A 22,637-nucleotide genomic window follows, 5' to 3' on the forward strand; every position below is an offset into this window, starting at 1 on the left:
AAGGCAGCTATGGAGGGTTGTGACGTTAACGAACCAAAACCTATTAAATAGCTCATTGGCATGAACAATGGGAGCCAAGTTGCAGTAGTGAACCATTCTTTTGCTGCAAAAACATAATGAAATGCGACATGTGAAACATTAACTCCAGTGGGATGTCATCCAGCGGTGCCTCAGATTACCAAAACAATAGGGGGTGGTGGCCAACTACGAAGCTAACCATAAACACGTTATTCCATGTAGTTGTTGCAGCAATATATGAGCGTAGTGCAACAAATGAACACAAAAACTATGCAGTGTGGATGCTGCAGACATGGAACGACAACGAACAAAGAGCTGCAGGTGGGAGCAGCAGCGAGCATTTAGCATGTTGCACTGTGTAAATTTGAATAAAAAGCAGAGCTGCACAATGGATTCAGTCTAATGCTTAATCAGATTATTCATTTAGGATGATTTTTTTTTTTAAAGAAAATTTTCAAAAATCGATTTTCTCTATAACATAACCCTGTAAGATCGTTACGTTGCAGCTCTATTATCTTTCACCAGGTTGGGACTGAGTCAGAAGTGATTCACCAGTGATTCTAATAAAAACAAATGCATAGCTCTGGACTATAAATATATCACATTATACTTTTCCTCCACAGAGTGAGTTATAGATGTTGATGCGAACACTGAGTTCTGAATCATCTCTCCATGTGTACACCGAGTTAAAAACAGTCACAGATTAATCTGGCTACAGTCATGTCCTCTACAACTCCCATTTTTAAGAGATGTTAGGTCTTTATATCAGCAGCTGCTGGCTGAGTGCTTATGACAGTTTTCCTATTTAATGTGATGATGCACAGAGAGCAAAGTAGTAGCGTGGTTACAGGCTTTTTATGACCATGAAAAGCTACAGTTAGACTGATACAGTATGCAGACGTAGGGCAGAGCAAAGGAGATGGAAACTCAACAGTTGAAAACTCATCAGAATACAGTGATACAATACAATAGGGGTGGGTGATATGAAAAAAAATTTGGGTCACGATCATAATTTTTACCCCAATTTGTTTCATTCAGATAATTTTAAAATTATTTACCAATAAAACAAAACAATTCACCTACTCAAAATAATCGCCCTAAATGGAAAAAAGGGATAAAAGGTCATTATGGGCCAATATAAGCAATTTATCAAACTGGTTCCAAGTTCAATTAACATCAAACAAAAAGGCTGACAAGTTATTTTAGTCATACGGAGTATTTTACTTTCTTTGCAAAAAATTGCTACATAACACTTATACACTTGCTACAAAACAAAGCAGCAGATCAGTCTCATGGTTTCCATTTGTTGTGTATGGGCCATAGACATATGGAACAGACAAGGCACCACGACGGATAAAATGCGCACTACGGATGTTTCTATGATTTGGCAGATCGTCGTCATGTTTTAATCAGATCTCACACCCTTACAATACAGCAGCACTTCACATCGTAAAAGACAAGGTACCGATATACTACGTAAAAAAACAAAACAAACAAAAAAAACAATCCTTGATCAAGAAATTCTCATCAATATCAAAAATGGTGTATATGACAAATTGTATTTTCTAGCCAAAATCATATCTGCACTAATAAAAAGGTCCTGGGTAGGTAGCACCAATAGCATTCAGGACAGTCTTAAATCTAAAGATTCTAATGAAAAGGTGATGAGACGTCTTTAATGGGAAGTACATGCAGCAACTTGGACAACGGAAAACCTTCATAGATGCAGAGACTCGATAATGTTCAAGGGTGGAAATGCTTCTCACCCAGTCTCATCACCCACCCATCATGTACCTTTAACAGCCTTGGAGTAGAATGTGGAAAAACTGAGACGATCCTAAATGAAGACCTGAAGAGTAAGCAGGAACTGACGAATCGGCTCAGAAATAAATCAACATTCCTGCCTCAAGCACAGGACAGGCGACCTCCGAGACTCAGTGAGCATAGATCAATTCATGAGCCGTTAAAGCTCCTGGGCCTAATGTCTCTGCCTTAATGTATACAAGCATTGACAGACAGGGTTATGACCAAAGGCAAAGTCCTGGTAGTTTTTCACTTCAGTCATTTCTTCATCACTACTGGTTAAGCAGTGAACAACAAAATGATCAAACAGGATCTTCTGGAAAGAAAGTGACGACCAATTGTTCAGCCAGTTCCCTTCAAACAAATGCAATGACGCCTCAAACAATTGAGCATTACATCCTCTTTTCATTTTAACTTCTCACCATTCATCACTAATAAGTGCATTAATGGGATATCCAGACTCACCCTCATGGCCTCGATGACCAGATCCCGAGCTTCTAGCTCCCCTTCCATGATACTCAGCAGGGTGAGTAGCTCCGGTTTGCTCAGGTTATCCATGTTGAATTCACATTTCTGTAACACAGCAGGAAGGCTCCATGTTAGAGTCATTAATCAATACCAACATCACATTAAAAGTCCATGAAAATGCAGGAAATATAAACTGTTGGAAGTTCTTAAAAAGATGCATTTAATCATCCTGTCTGCCAACATGTATTTATGTATATATTTATCCTTCATATGTATTATTATTGTTTCTGGTTTGTTTGATTTTTGTCCTCTTATTCTTTGTTAAATTCCTTACTGTTTTTAACTATTTGGTGCAATGGAAGCCTATGCTACATTGTTAGAATTTACTGTAAATTTTGATTTCATTATTGTCATATTCAGTTGACTAAAATGTTTTTGTAGAATATTTAGCCATTAGTACTATTTCAGTTTTTGTCTAGTTTTAGCTGAATAAATTACATTAAGATTGTAGTTAACTAGGTAAATATGTTGCATACAGTATGCAGTATAGTGACTATAATATAAATCATAAGAGTTTTTTTCGGTTTGATTGACATTTTTCAACCTGATAAGGGATGGTATGAAGGTTTCCAAATGCAAACAGATAGATTTGTTTTCCGTGGTGTTGAACACCATTGATTTTAGTGACCTTTCCTTTCATACAACAGAAAAGACTTTTATGGATGTGTTTTTTTTTTTTTTTTTTACTGACGTCTGTCCGGCAGCTCAACAGCAGGAATCAAGCTAGAGTTTGCTCGTCAATCGAGACCTCCTGCTGCAAGCCAGAGTCTGGTTGCACATTTAGACCAAAGGAAGCTGACTTTGGTCTAAATGTAATGGAATCAAACTCTAGCACAGTTAAAGTAAGATGAAGACCTACTGCATGCACGTAGGTCTGGGCGATAAATCGAGATTCAAGATGTAGAGAGGTTTCTATTTTGCCAATATAGAAATTTACAATATCACCAATATCGATGTATACTCTTATAGCTTATTTTGTTTTGAAATACTTGATTTAGGAGTTGCTGCTTTCACTACTTCTCAGAACAACATGAAAAGCACAGTTAGATGGATTTCTGAGTGCGTCCTAACCCAGACCTCATTCACACGTGCTTTCTCTTATAGTAGTCTTGTCTGTTCGGGGAAAATTGTGCAAATTTGTCTACAAGCATGAAATTTGGCATACTTGCAGTTTGTGACCTACTGAATTGAAATCCGGCAGGAGCCGGAGCCAATTATCAATGTGGTCGCTATATCGACCACTATAGCCACCCAAACACAGGTTTTTCTGTTACTAGCCAACCAAAAGTCACATAATTAAAATTAAAAACACATTTCTAAGGTTCTGGAGCTCAGGGATTCTAAATATGATGCCTATTACATATCTAAATCACATTTGTATATTTGTATTATTTTTGTAAATATCTGAATCATATTGGTATATATTTGTATATTATTATTATCTATCCTACTATGTGTGTGTAACAAAAGCAATTTCCACCTCCGATCAATAAAGGAATTCTGATTCTGATTCTATTAGGCAGTAGCCTTGACTGGCATGGCCAGATTAGAAAATCCAACATTGCCACCTGTGAATATTTAACATTGAACATTTACAACCAAAAAAGTCTTCATGTTACAACATAGAAGCTTGGCATCCCAGATCAAGGTATCCTTAATTGATCAACCAAGTCAACTGTTTGTTAATAAATGTGTCTGTGTGGCATTTTGCATCAGCAAATTTAACCCAGATCTGTCTCACTGGTCAGACTTCATCAGAAATAAAATTATCAAGATTAATACCGTACATTGCCATTTTGAGAAAAAGTACAGAGAAATGAGTTTTGGTCTAAATCGTCCAGCCCTACATGCACAGTCTGCACATCTATCCAAATAAAGCAGACTCTGTATTGCATTTTAAAGCAGCCTAAACCGTTTTCTCATTCTTGAGATAGTCCAGTAGTCAGGCTTGGACCAGCTGAACGCTACCTGACACAAATAACCAAGTAAATAGTCTGAGTTAGGCCCTAAATGACTGATTGAGGTCTGCTTCCTTGAATAACATTTTTAGCTGAGTTTTATGAAGGTCAAGACCGACACATTGGAGGTACTCTGGGAGACACGTGATTGAGCCAGTGTTAAAATGTCCAATATATTAAATGGCCAGTTACTGACAAACTGACAGAGTGGAGAGTTCAGGGCGGGCAAGCTCTCCTTACAAATATAAAGCAGGTAAGCTTCTCAATAGCAGTAACTACAAGTGTAGAAACATAAACTATGTCTGTAATGTGACAGAAAACTGACTCGCCTCATACATCATAGAAACTCTCACTATCCACGTGCCTCTCATTGATAGCATCCTTCACATCGAGCATGTCTTGTCTTACTGTACATCAGAGCCACAGTGTGAAATTACATTTAGTCAGGTCATTAGGCGTCTATTTGGTCAGTACCACCACAATCATTTGGACTGACCAGACCACCTCATGTTTCGCCCCATGTCCACTAAAGCCTCTCCTGATCCATATTTAACATATAATTGTAACCTGCAGTGACTCGTGTCCATGAAGCAGCTGGTTATCTTGCATAAGCAGCAGATTTGCCATTTTTATCAAACTTTGTGATAATACATTCCAGATTTTCTAGGCATTGGACTGGGTCCAATGTGCCCCCTCAACTAACATGAGTTTAACACACCAACACAAAATCATTAATGTAATTTTCATTTTGTGCAAAACTGCCCCCCAGATCAGATTGAATACCCCAGCTCTACCCTAACCCGAATTAGGCCTATTAGCCTTGAGTTTGAAACACTACTGATTTAATGGATTAAAAATCTCTCTATGTAGTTTGGGGGGCCCCACAAAAAGCATCCTGCAGCGCCTACAGAAAGGAACTTCTCTGCTCTTTAGTTTCAAGCCACCTAACAAAACCCTAGCCCTCGTCATTTTTTCACTGGAATTTTGTCCTGTCACCCTGTCAAAAGCATGTTGTCTTTTTACATACAGGCATGAAGTAAAAAAACTACCTGTGCAAAGGTGAATGTACCCTTTCATTAAGGCCATGGTTCCCATGGTTTTTCTGTTGCACCCCCCTTTGACAAGTTTTGAAACCCCCTTGCAACAAATTTCCACCAAAATAGGGAAAAAAAACTTAACCTTTCTTGAAAAAGGTAACAACAATTTGTCTTCTTTACAACTCATAAAAATAACTAAATGTGCAATCATATATTATATATTTTAGAACAGTAATAATAAAATTATTTGAGTGCAAAACATTTATTTTCTATTTATCAAGCTTAATGCTTCTCACGCCCCGACCCCTCCCCTAGTTTAGGAACCACTGCTTTAAGAAAAGGTGTATTAAATCTCGTGGAAGTACTACAGGAAGCAGTTAGTGAGGAATCCTGTGTTTTCGTGCTAGGATGTTAAAAGTTCAAGCCCAGTTGTGAGAACCCAGTGAGTCGCGTACACCTCCCATTACTGACAGGAAGGCTACACTTAGCCTGCGTTTCCTTGGTCACATCCCGGCACGCTGCAACCTTGTCTGGTCAAGCTGCATTCCAACGCAAAGTGCCAGATTGTTGTGGTGAGAGGCCTTAAAAGCATTGTCCTTCAATGCAAACCTAACATAAGGGGGGGATGAGTAGAATTCGTTGGCAGAAGACTTCTCACACAAAAGCAGAAATAGAGACAGCAGTAAAGACACACAAGGTAGAACGAATTGACCATAAAATATATGACGAAGCTCATGTCTATATGAAGAGCATATATAAAAAAAGAACTGGCTTCATAGAAAGATCAATGTCTGGCCAGACATTTCTGTTCCCATGATGTTGGTACCCGCACCCCCCGGGGTACATGAGGACATTGGAGGGAGTAATTAGAACCCAATTCCCAGATAATGTGAAATTGTTTCTAGTTTCTTCATAAAGCAAATTTCTAGAGTTTTTTTTAGAAAAGCCAACAATAAATTTTTCCCTTACTCTTAGTAGAGGGCAGAAACAATAAGTAGCAAGAAAGGTTGCGTTTGATTCCTGGGCGGAAAACCAAGCTAAAGACCATTCTGCCTTTTCCTCCCACACCAAAACACATGCATGCTTGGTTATTAGGCATCTCTAAATTGCCTGGAGTCAATGGTTATTTGTCTCTATGTGGCCCTGAAAGAGACCAGCATCCTGTACCTGCACTCGCCTTATGGCCAATGTGACCTGGAGATAAACAGCAGCAGACCCTGAGTGCAGGAAGAAGTGGACAAAACAGATGAATGGATGCGCTAGATAATAATAAATATGAACATAACTTGATGAATGAAGAAACATTGTTTTTCTAATTTCTTCCGCTCTCATCTGTCTTGTTACAATCAAAGGCTTTCTATTGTTGCAGCACAACATGTCAAAAAAAACCTCATTGTTCCAGTGACTTTCTACATGCATCTACATGCGCCCGCTCCTCCTCACTGCTCCATGTCTGCACACAAGTTCTTTTACAGCTTTTCTTTCTTTACTTTAATCACGCTTCCATAAGGTCTACGTGACCAATGGGAATCAAGTCAAGAGTTTGACTTCAACTATCCCTAGTTCTAGTCGTGTTGCATGCCAATGAGAGCTGGTGTGAATTCACCCTAATTTGTTCCATGAGCTTGGTGTTGCATGGTCTGAGCAGCCTGGCCAGCATTTAAGGATTCTGCCGTTAAACTTGATCCACTTATTAAGGCTGGTGTCATTTCAGCTCAAACCACAGAGGAAGGCAACAGCTCGGCCTGTGAGAAAACTCACCGTGTTCCTGAAAGGAAAACTTGCTTAGGATGGCATGTTTCTGATGTGGTCATGTCCCGGAAGTGCAAACACGACAGAAAGACAGAGGATGACTTTATGTGAGCAAATACTCAGTTATACGCAGAAAATGTTCAATAATAACCCAATGAGTGATTCATTAATGACGAAGCTGGCTTGATGCTGTTGTATTCCTCTCACACATACACACAGATCATTTTGTCATTTATGCAACTTTAAGTTGAAGACAACCCAAATGCAGGGATCAAAAAGGAATGTTCCTCCAGGTATTCAGCGTCTACTCTGATCCACAGGAAATGGTTTTGCATTTTTCTGTGGCTTAAAACTAAGGGTTTGTCTAAAACAATTTTCAGATACGACTGCTGATAAACAGCAGGGTTGGGTCAATTACATTTTTCAAATACAATTACATGTTCAACTACAATTAAATTATGAATACAGTGACCAGCATTTCTTCCCAATTACAATCAAATTACAATCATTTTTATCCTCTGAAAGTCAATTCCAATTACGCCCTCAAATACTAAAATGAAATTACAATTAATCACAATTACTGAGCCTGAAATACAGTAAATGACCTAATACAAGTTAACCTTGCTATTGTGTTAGCATCTCTTATGGTAACGGGTCTTAAATCAGCTGTAAAATACACTAAAAACAAATATCTATCATCTAATTTCTTTCCTATCTATTGTTACCTTGTTAGTCTTCATAATCAATGAAAATAAAGGGTTTAATATTCTTGTTGTGGGAGTCTGTGCTTTTTTTGTGTCAGTATACTCCTCAATTCAATTATTTTTTTATGGTAAAATGGTTCAAAAAGTTTGAGATGAAACATATTTTAATAATTGTTAACTACATACGTGGAAAATTGTACATAGAACTGTAACATGGTTCCACAGTTTCACGTTAAATTACAATTGACAATTTTTATAGAATTTTCATGCAATTACAAATGAAATAATCTAAACTCAATTATGATTACGATACCAACAGATTTTCAAAAATACAATTATGCCATAATTGTAATTACTTGTTAATTACACGATTACAATAATAATTGACCCCAACCGTGATAAACAGTCTGCTTACCTGCCTTTGTGACATGCTCCACCATTAAATGAAGTTTGCAACAGTCGACCGAGAAAATAATATTATACAAGGAGAATTTATTTTGCGCTTCAATTGAAATGGAAAAGAAAAAAAACCTAGACTAACTGACTTATCAATAAGGATACAGTCGGTTGCCAACATCTCTAGACAGTTGCTTTTTTTTTGTAATATATTATATTAATCAGCTTTACAATAGACGTTTGAAGCTGGCCAACAGAAAGGTTATGATGAGGTAATCAACTCTTCTTTCTTCCACAGCGGTGTAAAGCCTCATGCTTAGTGTGAAAAAAGGTGCAACTATAATGGTTTAGCGACACGGATTATCCCGTACAATATAACTTTCACTCGTACAATCAATATAGAAAAGTCTAGCCAAACCTGCGACCTTCTCACTGTGAGCCCAGCTGCTCATTATCACCAAAATAAGCAAGGAGGTGAAACTTTAGCTCTCTACATACCAACACTGTGGTTATTCAATCAGAGTTAGTTCATTCTGTGTAACTAAGGCACCAGACGTGTGCAAAGTCAGACACTTATGAGATCACACAGTGTGTGATAAGCAGACATTTGTTCCAGTTAATCAGCACTCATCTCGGACCATCTGATAAACGCAGCCCCAGCTCTAAGATAAACAAAGGAAAAACGCTTATAGGAGGCCAACGTCAAGCTTTATCGACCAATCAATGAAAGATTACAAACTCCTGAATCTGGCTTTCTTTGAGTGCTGGAAAACTTAATTATTGGACTTTTCCAAAGAGCTTTGTGTTGTCTTTTCCAACACGTAGGAAGCCTTACTCAGGCCTCCGTTTAAAAACTAGCATTTCACACAAACTAAATACATGATGTTTTGCTGGTTTGCATAGAGGAGACACTAATGTGAGCGACAAGGCCCAAACCTATAAGCCCCTCCTTCAACGTGTAGAGCTTCTAATTTCTGTCACATTTCCGTCACAGCTGAACATCCAACCAACAGATGTGAATTCATATCTATGATCTGTTCACGGGTTAAATAGTGTGTAAATGATTGATCTTCTCCCAAAACACGCATGTGATGATGTACAGTATTTGGTGTCAGATTGGCATTTACGCCTGATTTTGTTTATATAAATAAAAATGATTGAATGGGGAGAAAATAGGTTAGAGTAACTTTCACATCTGAACTGATACTTGGTACCTGTGAATTGGTATCAGCATCGGTACCAATTTTTGGTATTTTTGTATAATAAATGGTAAAGAATAAAATCTCAAAATGTACCAATTTACTATATTTAGTCTTCACAGTAGGTCTGAACGATTTTGGAAAATAATCGAATTGCGATTTTTTTTTCCTCAATATTGCGATTTAATATGCAATTATTTTTTCAAGAGCCTCTTGTCATGTATTTGAACACAAGCAATAAATCAATCTGTTTCATGAAAAACAATTTCAGATTTATTTAAACTTTAAATAAGTATAAAATATAAATTTTAAAGCACAGATTACAACAATAAAGCAATAAAGCTGTGGCTTTACCTTTTCCACATATCTAACTACCATATTTTTCGGACTATAAGGCGCACTATCAATAAATGGGTCTGACTGGGTCTATTTTCATACATAAGGCGCACCGGACTATAAGGCGCACTGGTTTGTTATTATTATCAAGACACATTAAGCGAAATAAAATAGTCAGATAAGTCAAACTTTATTCAATTCATTAACAATAACTCAACATTGTTCAGGTTTAACACAAAATACAGAACAATACACTCACTTTTTCAGTTCAGTATGTTGAAGCACAGTAGTTAATTTCATACATAAGGCGCACCTGATTATAAGGCGCACTGTCAATTTTTGAGTGCGCCTTATAGTCCGAAAAATACGGTAACTTCACGTTTCATGAAACATGTAAACATGTGGACTGCACTTCTTAAACACTCTGAACTTCACAGGAAAGTACAAGAAAAAACAAAATACGATTAGAAAATTGCGTTTTATGATATTGTGATAATATCGCAAATGCAATTAATCGTTCAGCCTCACTTCACAGTTATAATAAACTTTAACCAACATTCAACTGTTTGTATTGTATATTGTAACATTTGTTTCACAATTTTCTTCATCATGAAAACTCTTAAACTACAACTAGGCAGTGTTTTTTTCTTAATGCACAAATTAAAAGCCAGCTTCATATGTGACAGGACGCTATAGTGAGAGTATTTCCCTTGCATTTGTGCACATAGGTGAAAACCTCAGCGTCTGTACCCCCTTTTTGACCAAAAAAAAAACAGTGCTATTGCCAGAACTTATTTGGTTCTAAAAACCATGTGTGCAGCCGTGAGGTGAAAGAGAGTCTGATTAAAGTGCAGAGCAAGGCGTTCCCTTATACTTTCTCTTTATGGTAAAAAAATTATATTTTTATTTCAGGAAGTGAAATATTTGTTTTCCATCTGTTTTAAGAATCACAGAAAATTGTACTTTATTTATTGAACTATAAGTTGCACCGGTATATATGTCGATTCCAAAAAATGTATATGTATAATTTCCTCAAAACATCCACAGATAAGAGGCATTTGGTGTCCTGGAAGCAGTGGTTGTCTCATCCAATTAACTTTTGGTTTTTGTAATGTGTTGTTTAGAAGTATCAGCTGACTAGTGCAACAGTAACACAGTAACTAAGCTAATGAGTCGGCTAATTGTGATTACATAACTTTGTTTTCAGATGTGTTTACAAAAGTGTGTGCAACAGTCTATTATTAGTGGACAGTAAACATGTCAGGGTGCATCATAGAGCTGGGCAATATATCGAGATTCAACATATCGACATAGAAAATTACAATATCACCTGTATAGCTCATTTTGTATAAAAAAAAAAATATTAAATAATATTTTAGGAGTTGCTGCTTTTGCTAAGCAGAGTTTGATGGATTTCTGAGTGCGTCTTAACCCAGACCTTCCCCAAAACAAGGCACACTACACAACTCACTCACAAGTGCTGTCTCTTATAGGAGAAAAGGCCAAAAGCGTCACATATTGTGCAGTTGTTTGTTAATAAATGAGCCTGTGTGGCATTTTGCATCAGAAAATTTTACCTGAATTGTTTTTCTGGTCTGACTTTATTCAAATTAAAAAAAATTGAGATTCATATTGTATATCGATAGGTAAATAGGAGTTTTGGTTCTTAGGAAATCTGTTCTCTAATGTTGGATATCAACTGACAAATAATTCCACATGCTGTCTGTAACACTAACGTTAAAGTGGACATATCATGGTTTTAAATCCTTTCTTTTTTACATATGAATTATACAGTTGTGGTCTATATAAAGCGGAACTGCAATGCTTGGGTCTGAATTCCTCATTATTATAGCTCCACAGGCCCCTTTTCTGATGTGCTTCTGAGAGCAACTCGTTTTGGTGCGGTCTCTTTAAATGCAAATGAGACACTCCATACCCCGCCCCCTCTTCAGGTGACACTCGGTTCAACTCCACCCTGCTCGGCCATTTTTGTAGTTTGATAGAAGAGATACGGCTATGTAGCGGTGCATAAACTTTTTATTCAGAGGTTATTTACAAAATGTCAACAACAGAAGACTTGTCCATCCAGCCTTACATGTTCGAGCCAGAGTCTGACCCGGCGGAGCGAGATGAAAATGAAGATGATGAACCTGCAGAACCCTAACAAGTGAGCTAACACAAGCACCGAGCAAACGCTAGCGCCAAGCTAACGTCACAAAATGCATTTTAATACAGTCTTTTCAAAGACAAATGGCAAAATGAAATGACTAATGAAAACTTTAGACTTAAATTAAATCACGTAGGCCATATCATCAAGGATGTAAAACGAGCACACAGCGCTAACATATGAAGTCTGAAGACGGTGCAACTGCTAATGCTAACAAAACAATGACAGGGACGTCTTATCATCACACTTTTTAGCGTTATTTACAGCTTACCGAAGTGCTCTGTTCGTCGTCTCCAAAGATAGAAGGAATTGAACCCTCAATCAGACAAAGTCTCTTGGCAAATCCTTCTTTATACTGGCGGAGGTTGCTGAAGCAGTCATCCTTGAAGTGCTTCGTGCACACACAAAAATGACCTTACCCACAGATGTGGGTACATTTCCAAAAAAAATAAAACTCAACCAGGCACTTTGAAAAGGTTCTGATGCTGGGAGACGGTGTAATGAAGCGTGTGGGTTACTACATCCAACAACCGAACATTTTGACTTATCCTCTTGTAACTTCGGCATCCTTGAGCTTGGACTACAAAATAAAAGCGAGAAATAAAAATGGCGGATTGCTCGAAGTGTTGGGCCTGAATTTGATGTACTAATTTGGCAGTTCTGCTGCAAATACTGTGATGTAATAGTTCAAAAAACGTAATAGAGAATAAAAAAATCAAAACAGATTGAAAAATATGAGCAAAACAGAATATAAAGATATCTACGGAGCACCTGAAGAGATTTTTTCTGTACTTCTAAGAACTCTAAATATACAACAAAATGCATTTAAGGGCTAAAAAAGTGGATTTAGCATGATATGTCCCCTTTAAACAAGCACAAGATGACTTGCAGAAAGCCTCTGATTGACCTGTGACCCCGATCCAGGTCGCTCGTACCCACTCCCCCCCACCCTCGGCCCAACAACAGAGTCTGACAGGGGCGAGGAAAGAGCTTTATTTAACCATTCCAGGCATTAGGGTGGAGGCCTCCAAGGCAGAAGCCCCTTCCAAGCAGCTGGACCCTGAGGAGGAGGAGTGCACATCGGATAAGTGACAAGTGAACCCAGAGCACTGCTCCACCTGTTCGCCTAAATGTAAAGGAGCCCCGGGCAGGTTTGGAGCTGGCTGACATGGTACTCTGGGTTATGCTAGCTGAGTCACTGAAATTAAGACCAATTTAGAAAAGTGTCTGGTGAACCTTGAGGCCTTCAAACTCTCCTACAGCTCCTTTTCTGCTCCCTCCACCTTAAGAACACATCAACAGAACAAAAACAAAACCAACAACTGAATGACCTACACACACTCCCAGAAGCCGAGTGTGGAGACCCAACTGGTTTTAACACATTTTAAATCAACTCAATTTGTAAATAAGTGGTATTTAGTGCCTCCTGAATAGATTTATTTCTATAGTTTGTAGCATTTCTGGGCCTCTCCCACCACACGCCTTGTATTTTCAGTTTATATTCTGATCAAGATCATTTCCATCATCATTATATAATGATTATCATTTTTAACTGAAAATAAACACAAATCTCCATATTTTCATGCTGTCATTTATAATTCTCCACTCTCTTTCTCTCTCTCTCTCAAGTACCCCCTGTGGTGCAATTCCGTACCCCCATTTGAGAAACACTGCTCTAAAACATGCAGGACAGGGGTTCTCCAGGACTGGACTTGAGCACCCTTGTTGTAAGGGGACTCAGCCGGGACACTTTAGTAGAGTAAAGCACAGGTTATTTTTAGGTTGAACTATCTGACCTGTGCATGTATTCATGAGTCTACTCAGAGAGCTCCTAACTTAGCCTAAAAATTCCTAGCAAGGAATCTTAGCTTAAAAGTGATTCAGGAAGTTTCTGAGAGCAACTCTGAGCAACGAGTTCACAGAATGTAATGCAGTCTGTTAAGAGGCAGGGCAAATTTATTTGTATAGCGCATTTCATACACAAGGCAACTCAATGTGCTTTACATGATCAAAAAGTGCAACAGAAAACATTCAACAGCTGAAAAGCTATCAGAACATTAGTCGGCAAAAAAAAAAAAAAATTCAAATCATCAGTAAAATCATTTAAAATCAACAACACATACATTATATCAACAACATGACCAAAAATCTCCCTCTCGATCATACGCAGTAAAAAAAAAAAAAAAAGAGGGCCTTTAATTTTGATTTAAAAATGTTCACATTGGACGCTGACTCCACTTCTTTGCACCATAGCAAATAAACACAGCATCACCACATTTACTATGTGCTCTGGGCTCCACTATCTGACCTGTGTCCATAGATCTGAGAGACCTGCTGGGTTCATACCTGACTAACAACTCACTGATGTATTCTGGACCAAACCCATTCACAGATTTATAAACCAGCAGCAGAACTTTAAAGTCTATTCTGAGGCTGACTGGGAGCCAGTGTAAAGACTTTAAAACTGGAGTAATGTGTTCTGACCTCTTTGTTCTGGTTAAGACCCGAGCAGCAACGTTCTGAACCAGCTGTAGATGTTTGATGCTCTTTTGGGGGATTCCTGTCAGAAGACCATTACAATAGTCCAGTCTGCTGGAGATAAAAGCATGGACCAGTTTCTCCTGATCTTTCTGAGTCATTAAAACCTTTCACTCTGGAGATGTTCTTTAGGTGGTAGAAGGCTGTTTTGTGATAGATTTGATCAGATCTGAGCCAATCAGAACACCAAGGTTTTTCACTTGGTCTTTAGCTTTTAAAGAATGAGACTCAAGATAATTGCTGATAGCAGTCCTCTTTTCTTTGTTACCAAAGACAATCACCTCCACCGTGTCATGATTTATATGAAGGAAGTTTTCACTCATACAGTAGTTTACTTTTTCTAAGCAGTCACACAACATCTCTATGGGACCATAGTCATCTGGGTTCAGTGATATTTATAGTTGTGTGTCATCTGCATAGCTCTGATAATCAACCTTACAGTTCTGTAAAATTCATCCTAAAGGAAGCATATAAATGCTCCAAGAACAGAGCCCTGAGGAACCCCACAGGACATTGGTAATCTGTCAGATTTAAAGTTTCCAATGCTTACAAAATAACTTCGCTCCTCCAAGTAGGACTTTAACCACTGCATTACTTTTCCATTTAGTCCAACCCATGTTGGCAATCTGTGCAACAAAATTGTATGATCTACAGTGTCAAATGCAGCACTTAGATCCAATAGAATGAGAACAGATACTTTTCCTGAATCAGTGTTCAACCTTATGTCATTGATCACTTTGATAAGATCAGTTTCTGTGCTGTGATGAGAACGAAAACCTGACTGAAATTTATCAAATATTTTGTTGAATGTTAAGAATTGACTCAGTTGGTTGAAGACCACCTTCTCAATGATCTTGGCTAAGAATGGAAGGTTGCTGATTGGTCTATAGTTAGCCAGTATAGAGGCATCCAGTGTTCTCTTTTTTTAACAGAGGTTTCACAGCAGCTAATTTCAGGGATTTTGGTACGGTGCCTGATTGGAATGAGCATTTAATTATCTGAGAAATCAGTGACAATTGACTTTACAACAGTTTTAAAGAAATTTGAAGGTATTGTGTCAAGGCAACATGTTGATGGATTCAGCTGCTGAACAGTTTCCTCTATACTGTAATAAACTCAAAGAGCTGTGATTGGTTGTTAGAGAAAGGGGAAAAAAAGAAAAGTTTAATAATAATAATTAAAAAAAAGCTCTCTGTGCTTCTAGTAATAAATGGAGAATAAAATCAACAGATCATACTTGGACTGCATTAAGAAATGTGTAATCATGAAATTAATTTAATTCAGCAAAATAAAATGTATTTGTACACAGCATAAAATGTTTGAACCTCATTCACATGCCGATTATTACAGATTCACTTATTGTAGTTAACTGTCCACGTTGGTAATTTTACCGCTTTATGTATTTGAAATTAATGGTGGAGCAGACACAGCTGTCAGTGATTACTGGCCCTGCTAATCAATGTATCGTTCCCTCTCCAGTGTGGCACAAGATACGAGTATGAAGCAATGTTACCTGCAGCAATCAAAGCGAGGGCAGAGATTACAGTACACAGAAAAGGGAGCGAACAAATCGCGCAGAAATACAAGGCTGCTATTACGTTACGCTGTGTAAGAAAAGTCAGAATCAGAATACTTGTATTGCCAGTTAGAGTTTAAAACAATACAACTTGGCGGATGGTGTGAAAAAACTAAAACAAACAAGAAGCGCTATAATAATAAAAAATATACGCAGGTAGCATCTCATTATATCACTGTCATTAAACACCCAGAGAATATATCGCCGTCATCTTTGTTTCTGTCTAAGACACTTTTAGGCTTCTTAAAAGTCTTGCTCTCTACTCCGAATAGATTTTCACCTGAGGAGCTCTCTTAGGGCCTAAGATGCTTTGTGAATTACTTTTATCCAAACTAAAAAATTCTAAGAAAAATCTTTAAATTCCTTTGCCAAAAAATGGGCAAATAAAGATGAATCAGGTGGTATGTAGTGGCAAAGGGTGGCTTCAATGAGCAAATTGTGGCAAACAATACTGAAAAAGGGCAAAATGTGGGAAACAATAATGAAAAAAGACAAAAATGTGGAACAAAATGGGGCAAAATGAAACAAGTGGTATTTATTGGGCAAAACTTAGCCTATTTGGATGAAAAACGGCATAAAAATTAAAAGACAAAAAATTGGATGAAGGTGTCAAAAGAACTTGCAAAAATGGATAAAAAAGGGTATTAATTGGCAAAAGTAGCTAAAGTCAAAAAAAAAGTGCCAGAACTTTCTGAATAGAGGCAAAATGGGACAAAGGAAATGGTTAAAAAGGGGTTAAAATGTTCCCCTGTTTACGGTTTTCGGGGGAATAATAATTAAAATGAAGACATTAAAAGCCAGATGTTGACCATCACTGACTTAATAAAATAAAATCTATCTTTATTTATAAACCGTGTTTTTCATGCCATAAAATGCAGCTCAAAGTGCTTTTACAAAGATAAAAATAAATGTAACATCCATAACTGCTTCTACATGGTGTCCACTGATAATGTAGTGGAATGGTCTGGATAGAAAATGCCAGGGAATTTTTTGTCCCATCTCAGCCCTGGGTAAAGGTATAGGATTATTAAAATGTGACCTGGCTATAGGTGAGGATCAACCTGCCATGGTGGACATTAGAACCTGTGGAAGGGGCAGGAAGTAGCAGGAGGCATGGAACTGGTACACAAGGGAAAGTCACCTGGGCTGGAGAACAAAGGGCTCCTCACCTGTTATCGTGGGGAAGGACTTTATCAGCCCTTAATAAGTAATAACAGTGTATTTATAGGGAATAATGGGAGTAATCGATCACAAAGAGGAATGGAGGAGCCGCTTTAGTGCGTTAGTGCAGCCAGCGGTGGCTCTGTGCGCAATTAACCCGTTTACAACCTGTACAGATACTATTGATAGGCCGCTGGAGGAGCACACACACACACACACACACACACACACACACACACACACACACACACAAAACAAACACACACCACACACCAAACACCACACACACACTCCACACACACACACACACACACAACACACACACACACACACACACACACACAAGCCCTCAGTCTGAGCCTCAGAACCGAGTCGAAGCCCGTTTTTCCACGGGAATGTGCGTCGCTGCTCCCGCAGATGCGCAGCGTTTCCTCCTCCGTTCCACTGACACCGAACACACACACACACATCGTCCGTTACCGTGTCCAGGCTGCCCAGCACGGCGGCTGCCAGTGTGTGTACTGGGGGTAGCTGCTCACCGCTGGCTCCCTCCGACGCCATCTTCGTCCTAAGGCGGTTTGCTCTGCTGGAGCGGAGGAGCATCCGGAGCTTTTTAACTATTGAGCTGCTGCGGCCATGGAGGAGCCGCGAAACTACACTGCTCACTGCTCTGCGCGTGTGTGTGCGCGTGTACAGGGCTGATGCAGCTGGGAAATGGACAGAGAGGGGAGGGGCTATCAGTAGGCGTGGTCAGACAGACTCTGATCGACCAACAGATGTGACGATGATTCTAAGATAAACATCATGTGTTGTGTGTTAAAGATAAGCCACTGTCTTCATGGAAATACATAAAAACTCATGTTTCTCTTTATTATTATTCATCATAGTATTTTGTTCTTCGGTCCTGCATTAACTAAGTTTACAGCGTTTGTCTGATTTTGACAATTAAACTAACTTTTTGAGTTATTGCGCGTGCAATTTTTCATTCTCATCCTATTTCATTGGAAATTTCAGCTTTTTAGACCTTCATCCCAACCATTCTTCAACCAATTTCAACTCATTTAAACTTTTCTCAACCTTATTGCTAATGTTCAGCTAAGTTAAGTTAATGCTAGGCTAATGTTAATGATAGGTTAGTGCTAATGCTAAGTTAATGTTATTTTTAGGCTAATGTTAATACTAGGTTAGTGATAATGCTAAGTTAATGACATTTTTAGGTTAATGTTAATGCTAGGTTAGTGCTAATGCTAGATTAATGCCATTACTAGGTTAGTGCTAATGCTAGGTTAATACTCATGCTAGACTGTTAATTCTAGGCTATTGTTATTGCTAGGCTAATGTGAAACCTAGGTTAATGCTATTGCTAGGCTAATGCTAATGCTAGATCATGACTAATGCTAGGTTAATGCCATTACGAGGTTAATATAAATGATAGGCTGATGTTAGGTAACTGCTAATGCTAGGTTAATTTTATTGCTAGGCGAATGCTAACATTAGGCTGATGTTGAAGCTATGTTAATGTTATTGCCTGCTAATTCAAAGGTAAGTGCTAATGCTAGGTTAATGTTATTGCTGGGTGAATGCTAACATTAGGCTAATGTTGAAGCTATATTAATGTTATTGCCAGCTAATTCAAAGGTAATGTTAATGCTTGCTCATTTTAAGGAACTGCTGTGCTAATATTAATGCTAACACTAATGCTAGCTAATTCTAAGCTAATGCCATGGCTATGCTAATATTAATGCTAGCTAATGTTAGGTTATTGCCAGCTAATGCTAACTTTTTCTCTTTTCACCATATTTCATGCTTATTTTTACCAGTAACTAATGCTACTAATGCTAACTTATTTCAATGCTCTTATTTCAATGCTAAATGCTAATTTTATTTTAAATGTAATTATTTATTTATTTTGCTGATGAATCAGAAGGTTGTGGGCAGTTGTGTTCATTTTGTGTTTGAATGTATAGATATAATAATCAAAATGAAAATGCAAATGACTGTACATACTTCTCTCTGTCAACATTTCTAAATAAAATTAATATTATTTGCTTCCAAAATTTGCAACCAATAAAATATACCCCAAAATTGTTTCTTCCCAAACCACAATTTCTACCTTTATCTGATTCTAACATCCTGGTTTTTCTTCATTTTTAATAAACACAGCATCAAAAAAAACCTGACAGTGAGGTTTATACTGTCTATCTACTGTTTCCACTCTCATTTTCTGTTCCATGATATGAACCAAAGGCAGAGAAGCAAAGGATTTCAAACCAAAATCCTCTCTGTTAATCTTACATAAGTCAACGTTCAGAGTTGAAATCTAGCAGTTGTGTGCTTGTTTATCCCAGAGTAGCAGATAGAGAATGGGACCCTCCCATTTCCCACATGTAGCAGGGAGGATTAAGGGCCTCTGATCCAGAATGAGGTTATTACATCTCTATTTAGGTCAAATGTTGCACGATGGATGGATGGATGGATGGATGGATGCTGCTTTATGGACTTAACTGTGCTTTAACAGTGAGAATGCTGTAAGAAATATATATATAATCTTTATGATAGTTTTTTATTATTCTGTTTCTGTATACACTCTCCTCCACAGAGGTATAAATAGAGGCTGTGAGCACATCCTCAGGCTCAGTCTGTCAGAGAAATCCTTCAACCTGCTGGTGCTGGAGTAACTCTGGTGTAGCAGCTTTATCTCCGGAAATGCAATATGTGAAGTTAGAAGAATTTCTAATACTTTGGTCTTTTATGTGAGAAAAAATAAATATACCTGTATACTTTAAACATCTTCAGAAACACACATGCCATAAACAAACCAGAAACCTCTGAGCAGGCGTGGACTGGCAATCTGGCATACCGCCATCATCCCTGTGGGCAGTCGACTCAAAGTGGGCCAGTCCAGTTCGCTACGTGTTTTATTTTTATTTTATGTCTTTACAAATCTTGCAGCATCTCTTCTCATGCAAACTATAAAGTACAGTCATACTTGTATTCCATGATAGCATTGTCCCGAAGTGGGCTGGTCCGGTGTGATTTTGTTTTTTTTTTTTGAAGAGTGAGTGGAGGCAGACAGGTGGCCAAAAATGGTCCAAAAGTGTCAAAAACGTGGCAAGAACAGAGTGAAAAGTGACTAAAATGGGCCAAAAGCAGTCAAGAGTGGCCAAAAAATGGGGGAAATAAAGAGGAACCAGGTGGTATGACATGACAGAGGGGAGTTTCAATGGGCAAAATGTGACAAACAATACTGAAAAAAGGCAAAAATGTGCAACAAAAAGAGGCAAAATGTAAGGAAAAAAGGAAACAAGTGGTATTTATTGGGCAAAAGTACCTGTATATATGTATATACGTATCCTTAATGTATCCCTTATCCTTTTTGTTTATCATTAATATTGTTATTGTTTCTGGTTTGTTTTTTGTTTCTTGTTCTTTGCTGCCAAGCTAAATCCCTTGTGCTGTTTCAAACTTTACATGGTGAATAAAAACCTTTCTGATTCTAATTCTGAGATGTGGCCAAAAAAATTAAAGAAAGGACAAAAGTGTCAAAAAGAACTTGAAAAATGGACAAAAAATAGCAAAAAAGAATATTTGTTGGCAAACAGTAGCTAAAGTCTGTTTTGAAAAGGTGCAAAAATAGGACAAAGAAAAGAGGTAAAAAGGGGTTAAAATTTTCTCCTTTTAACGTTTTCTGGGGGAATAATAATTAAAATTAGGACATAAAAAGCCACATGTTGAGAATCACTGAAGTGGCACAACCCCACACCGACGGAACCCCCCCCCCAAGAAATTCTTTTCTAGGGATGTTTGATATTTCCTTTTTGCCAAATTGCCAAACTTATTTTTAAAATGTTGTTACAAACCAGCACACATTGGTTTCTCCCATATCAGTGGAATATGGATACACAGAGGTGAAAGTAACGGATTACACGTACTCACGTTACTGTAATTTAATTGCTTTCATGGGTGCTTGTACTTTTTTGAGTATATTTCCAAATCTGTAATTTTACTTGTACTTAAGTGCATTTTAAAAGAAGGTCATTTGCCGATAGAGATGTCAAACAATATTACATTTGAGGGCAAATATCGTCCGATAATATCGGTGGGCCGATAATATCACCCATCTCTATTCTTTGGTTTGGAGCTTCAAAGATGTGTCAGTGTGAACAGCTACTGTATGTAACACAGTCAGTTTGAACCATTTTACACACCTAGTGCAGCATGCTCTCTAGTTGCATAAATAAAAACCCGAGTAGTAGCTCATCACTGTCTGTGAGTGTTTCCCAACCAGGGGTACGCGTACTCCTAGGGGTACGTGAGCACATTGCAGGGGGTACATGGAAAAATTAAGAATCTATTTCCAAGAAAATAAAAAAAATATTCTCAGTCATTTCACAAGTTCGTCAATAAAACGGTACGTGTGAAGTTTAAATGCCTGTTTAAAGGAGACATATTCAAAGAAGCTCCTTTTGTGGTAAATGTCATCAAAGTTATATATAACACACGTTATTGATTTGTTTTGTATTTATTTATATTTTTATTTTTATTTATTCTTATTTTTTTTTCTAATTTCAACTTTATTATTTTTCTTTAATAACAATACAATCATAATATATTAGTTTTAATAATACAAATGTTTACTATAATATTATTTCTTATATTTATTATTTTTACTGCCTTAAAGGCAACATAAATTTATGTTTAATTTGAGTTAAATAAGAAGATAAAGCCTGAATATTGATTGTTCAATTTAAGAAGATGAAATAAAATGACTTGCGTTGAATATTCAGTTGTGTTATGTTCTACTTTTGGAGAATCATGAAGGGTCAAGGGTCATTTAGATGTTTTAGTTTTGTCCTGCAGAAAATAAAAGGTTTTATTTTGTATTTAAAAATAGCACTTTCTTTCCTTTTATAGTATTTCAGTACGTTTTTCACATGTAAATATACCGTGGTGGTTCTACTCTGGGGTCAAACGGACCCTGTCTGGTCTGGACTGCAATGATCTGAGTTGAGTTAAAGCAATAGTCAAGTTCAACCCATCACATGATGACGCTTTGGATTTTAATGCTTGGTCTAAAGTTGAATAATAACACTTTGTTAATGATTTTGAGTAAGAACATTGTTGATTCATTTATAATAGTATAATACATTTTTATTTGAAAGCGCTCTTACAGGTGCTCAAAGACACTTTACAAAGTGAGACTAAATAGAACAAACTTAATAATAGACATAAATAAGAGAACAGTTGAATATGAACAGTATCTTCCCAAAATCCATCCACTCTCTAATTAATAAACACACACCATAGACACCAGTATCACGACTAATATATGGATATGTATCTTTTTTAAATTAGTCTCTTCTCTAACATTTTATAACCATGCACTTTTATATTGATTCACTTTTATACTGATGGGACTTTTTATTCCGACAGACTTTTAATGTAACCTTATGTGTTTTTTTAT

General features: G+C 37.5%; 1 protein-coding gene across 2 annotated transcripts in view; it reads right to left on the reverse strand.

Moving 5' to 3' along the window:
• Positions 1–17,866, reverse strand: part of cttnbp2 (cortactin binding protein 2) — a 114,898-nt gene extending 97,032 nt beyond the window's left edge. For both annotated transcript variants that reach the window (XM_028448958.1, XM_028448957.1), the window contains exons 1-2: positions 17,654–17,866; positions 2,287–2,394 (exon numbers count right to left, since the gene is read on the reverse strand). In XM_028448958.1, coding sequence (XP_028304759.1) covers positions 2,287–2,394; positions 17,654–17,776 — 231 coding nt within the window. In that variant the 5' untranslated portion in view covers positions 17,777–17,866. The remainder of the gene's footprint in view (positions 1–2,286; positions 2,395–17,653) is intronic.
• Positions 17,867–22,637: the final 4,771 nt, after the last annotated feature.

This window comes from Gouania willdenowi, chromosome 6 (genome assembly GCF_900634775.1).
Source record: "Gouania willdenowi chromosome 6, fGouWil2.1, whole genome shotgun sequence".
NCBI classification, from domain to species: domain Eukaryota; kingdom Metazoa; phylum Chordata; class Actinopteri; order Blenniiformes; family Gobiesocidae; genus Gouania; species Gouania willdenowi.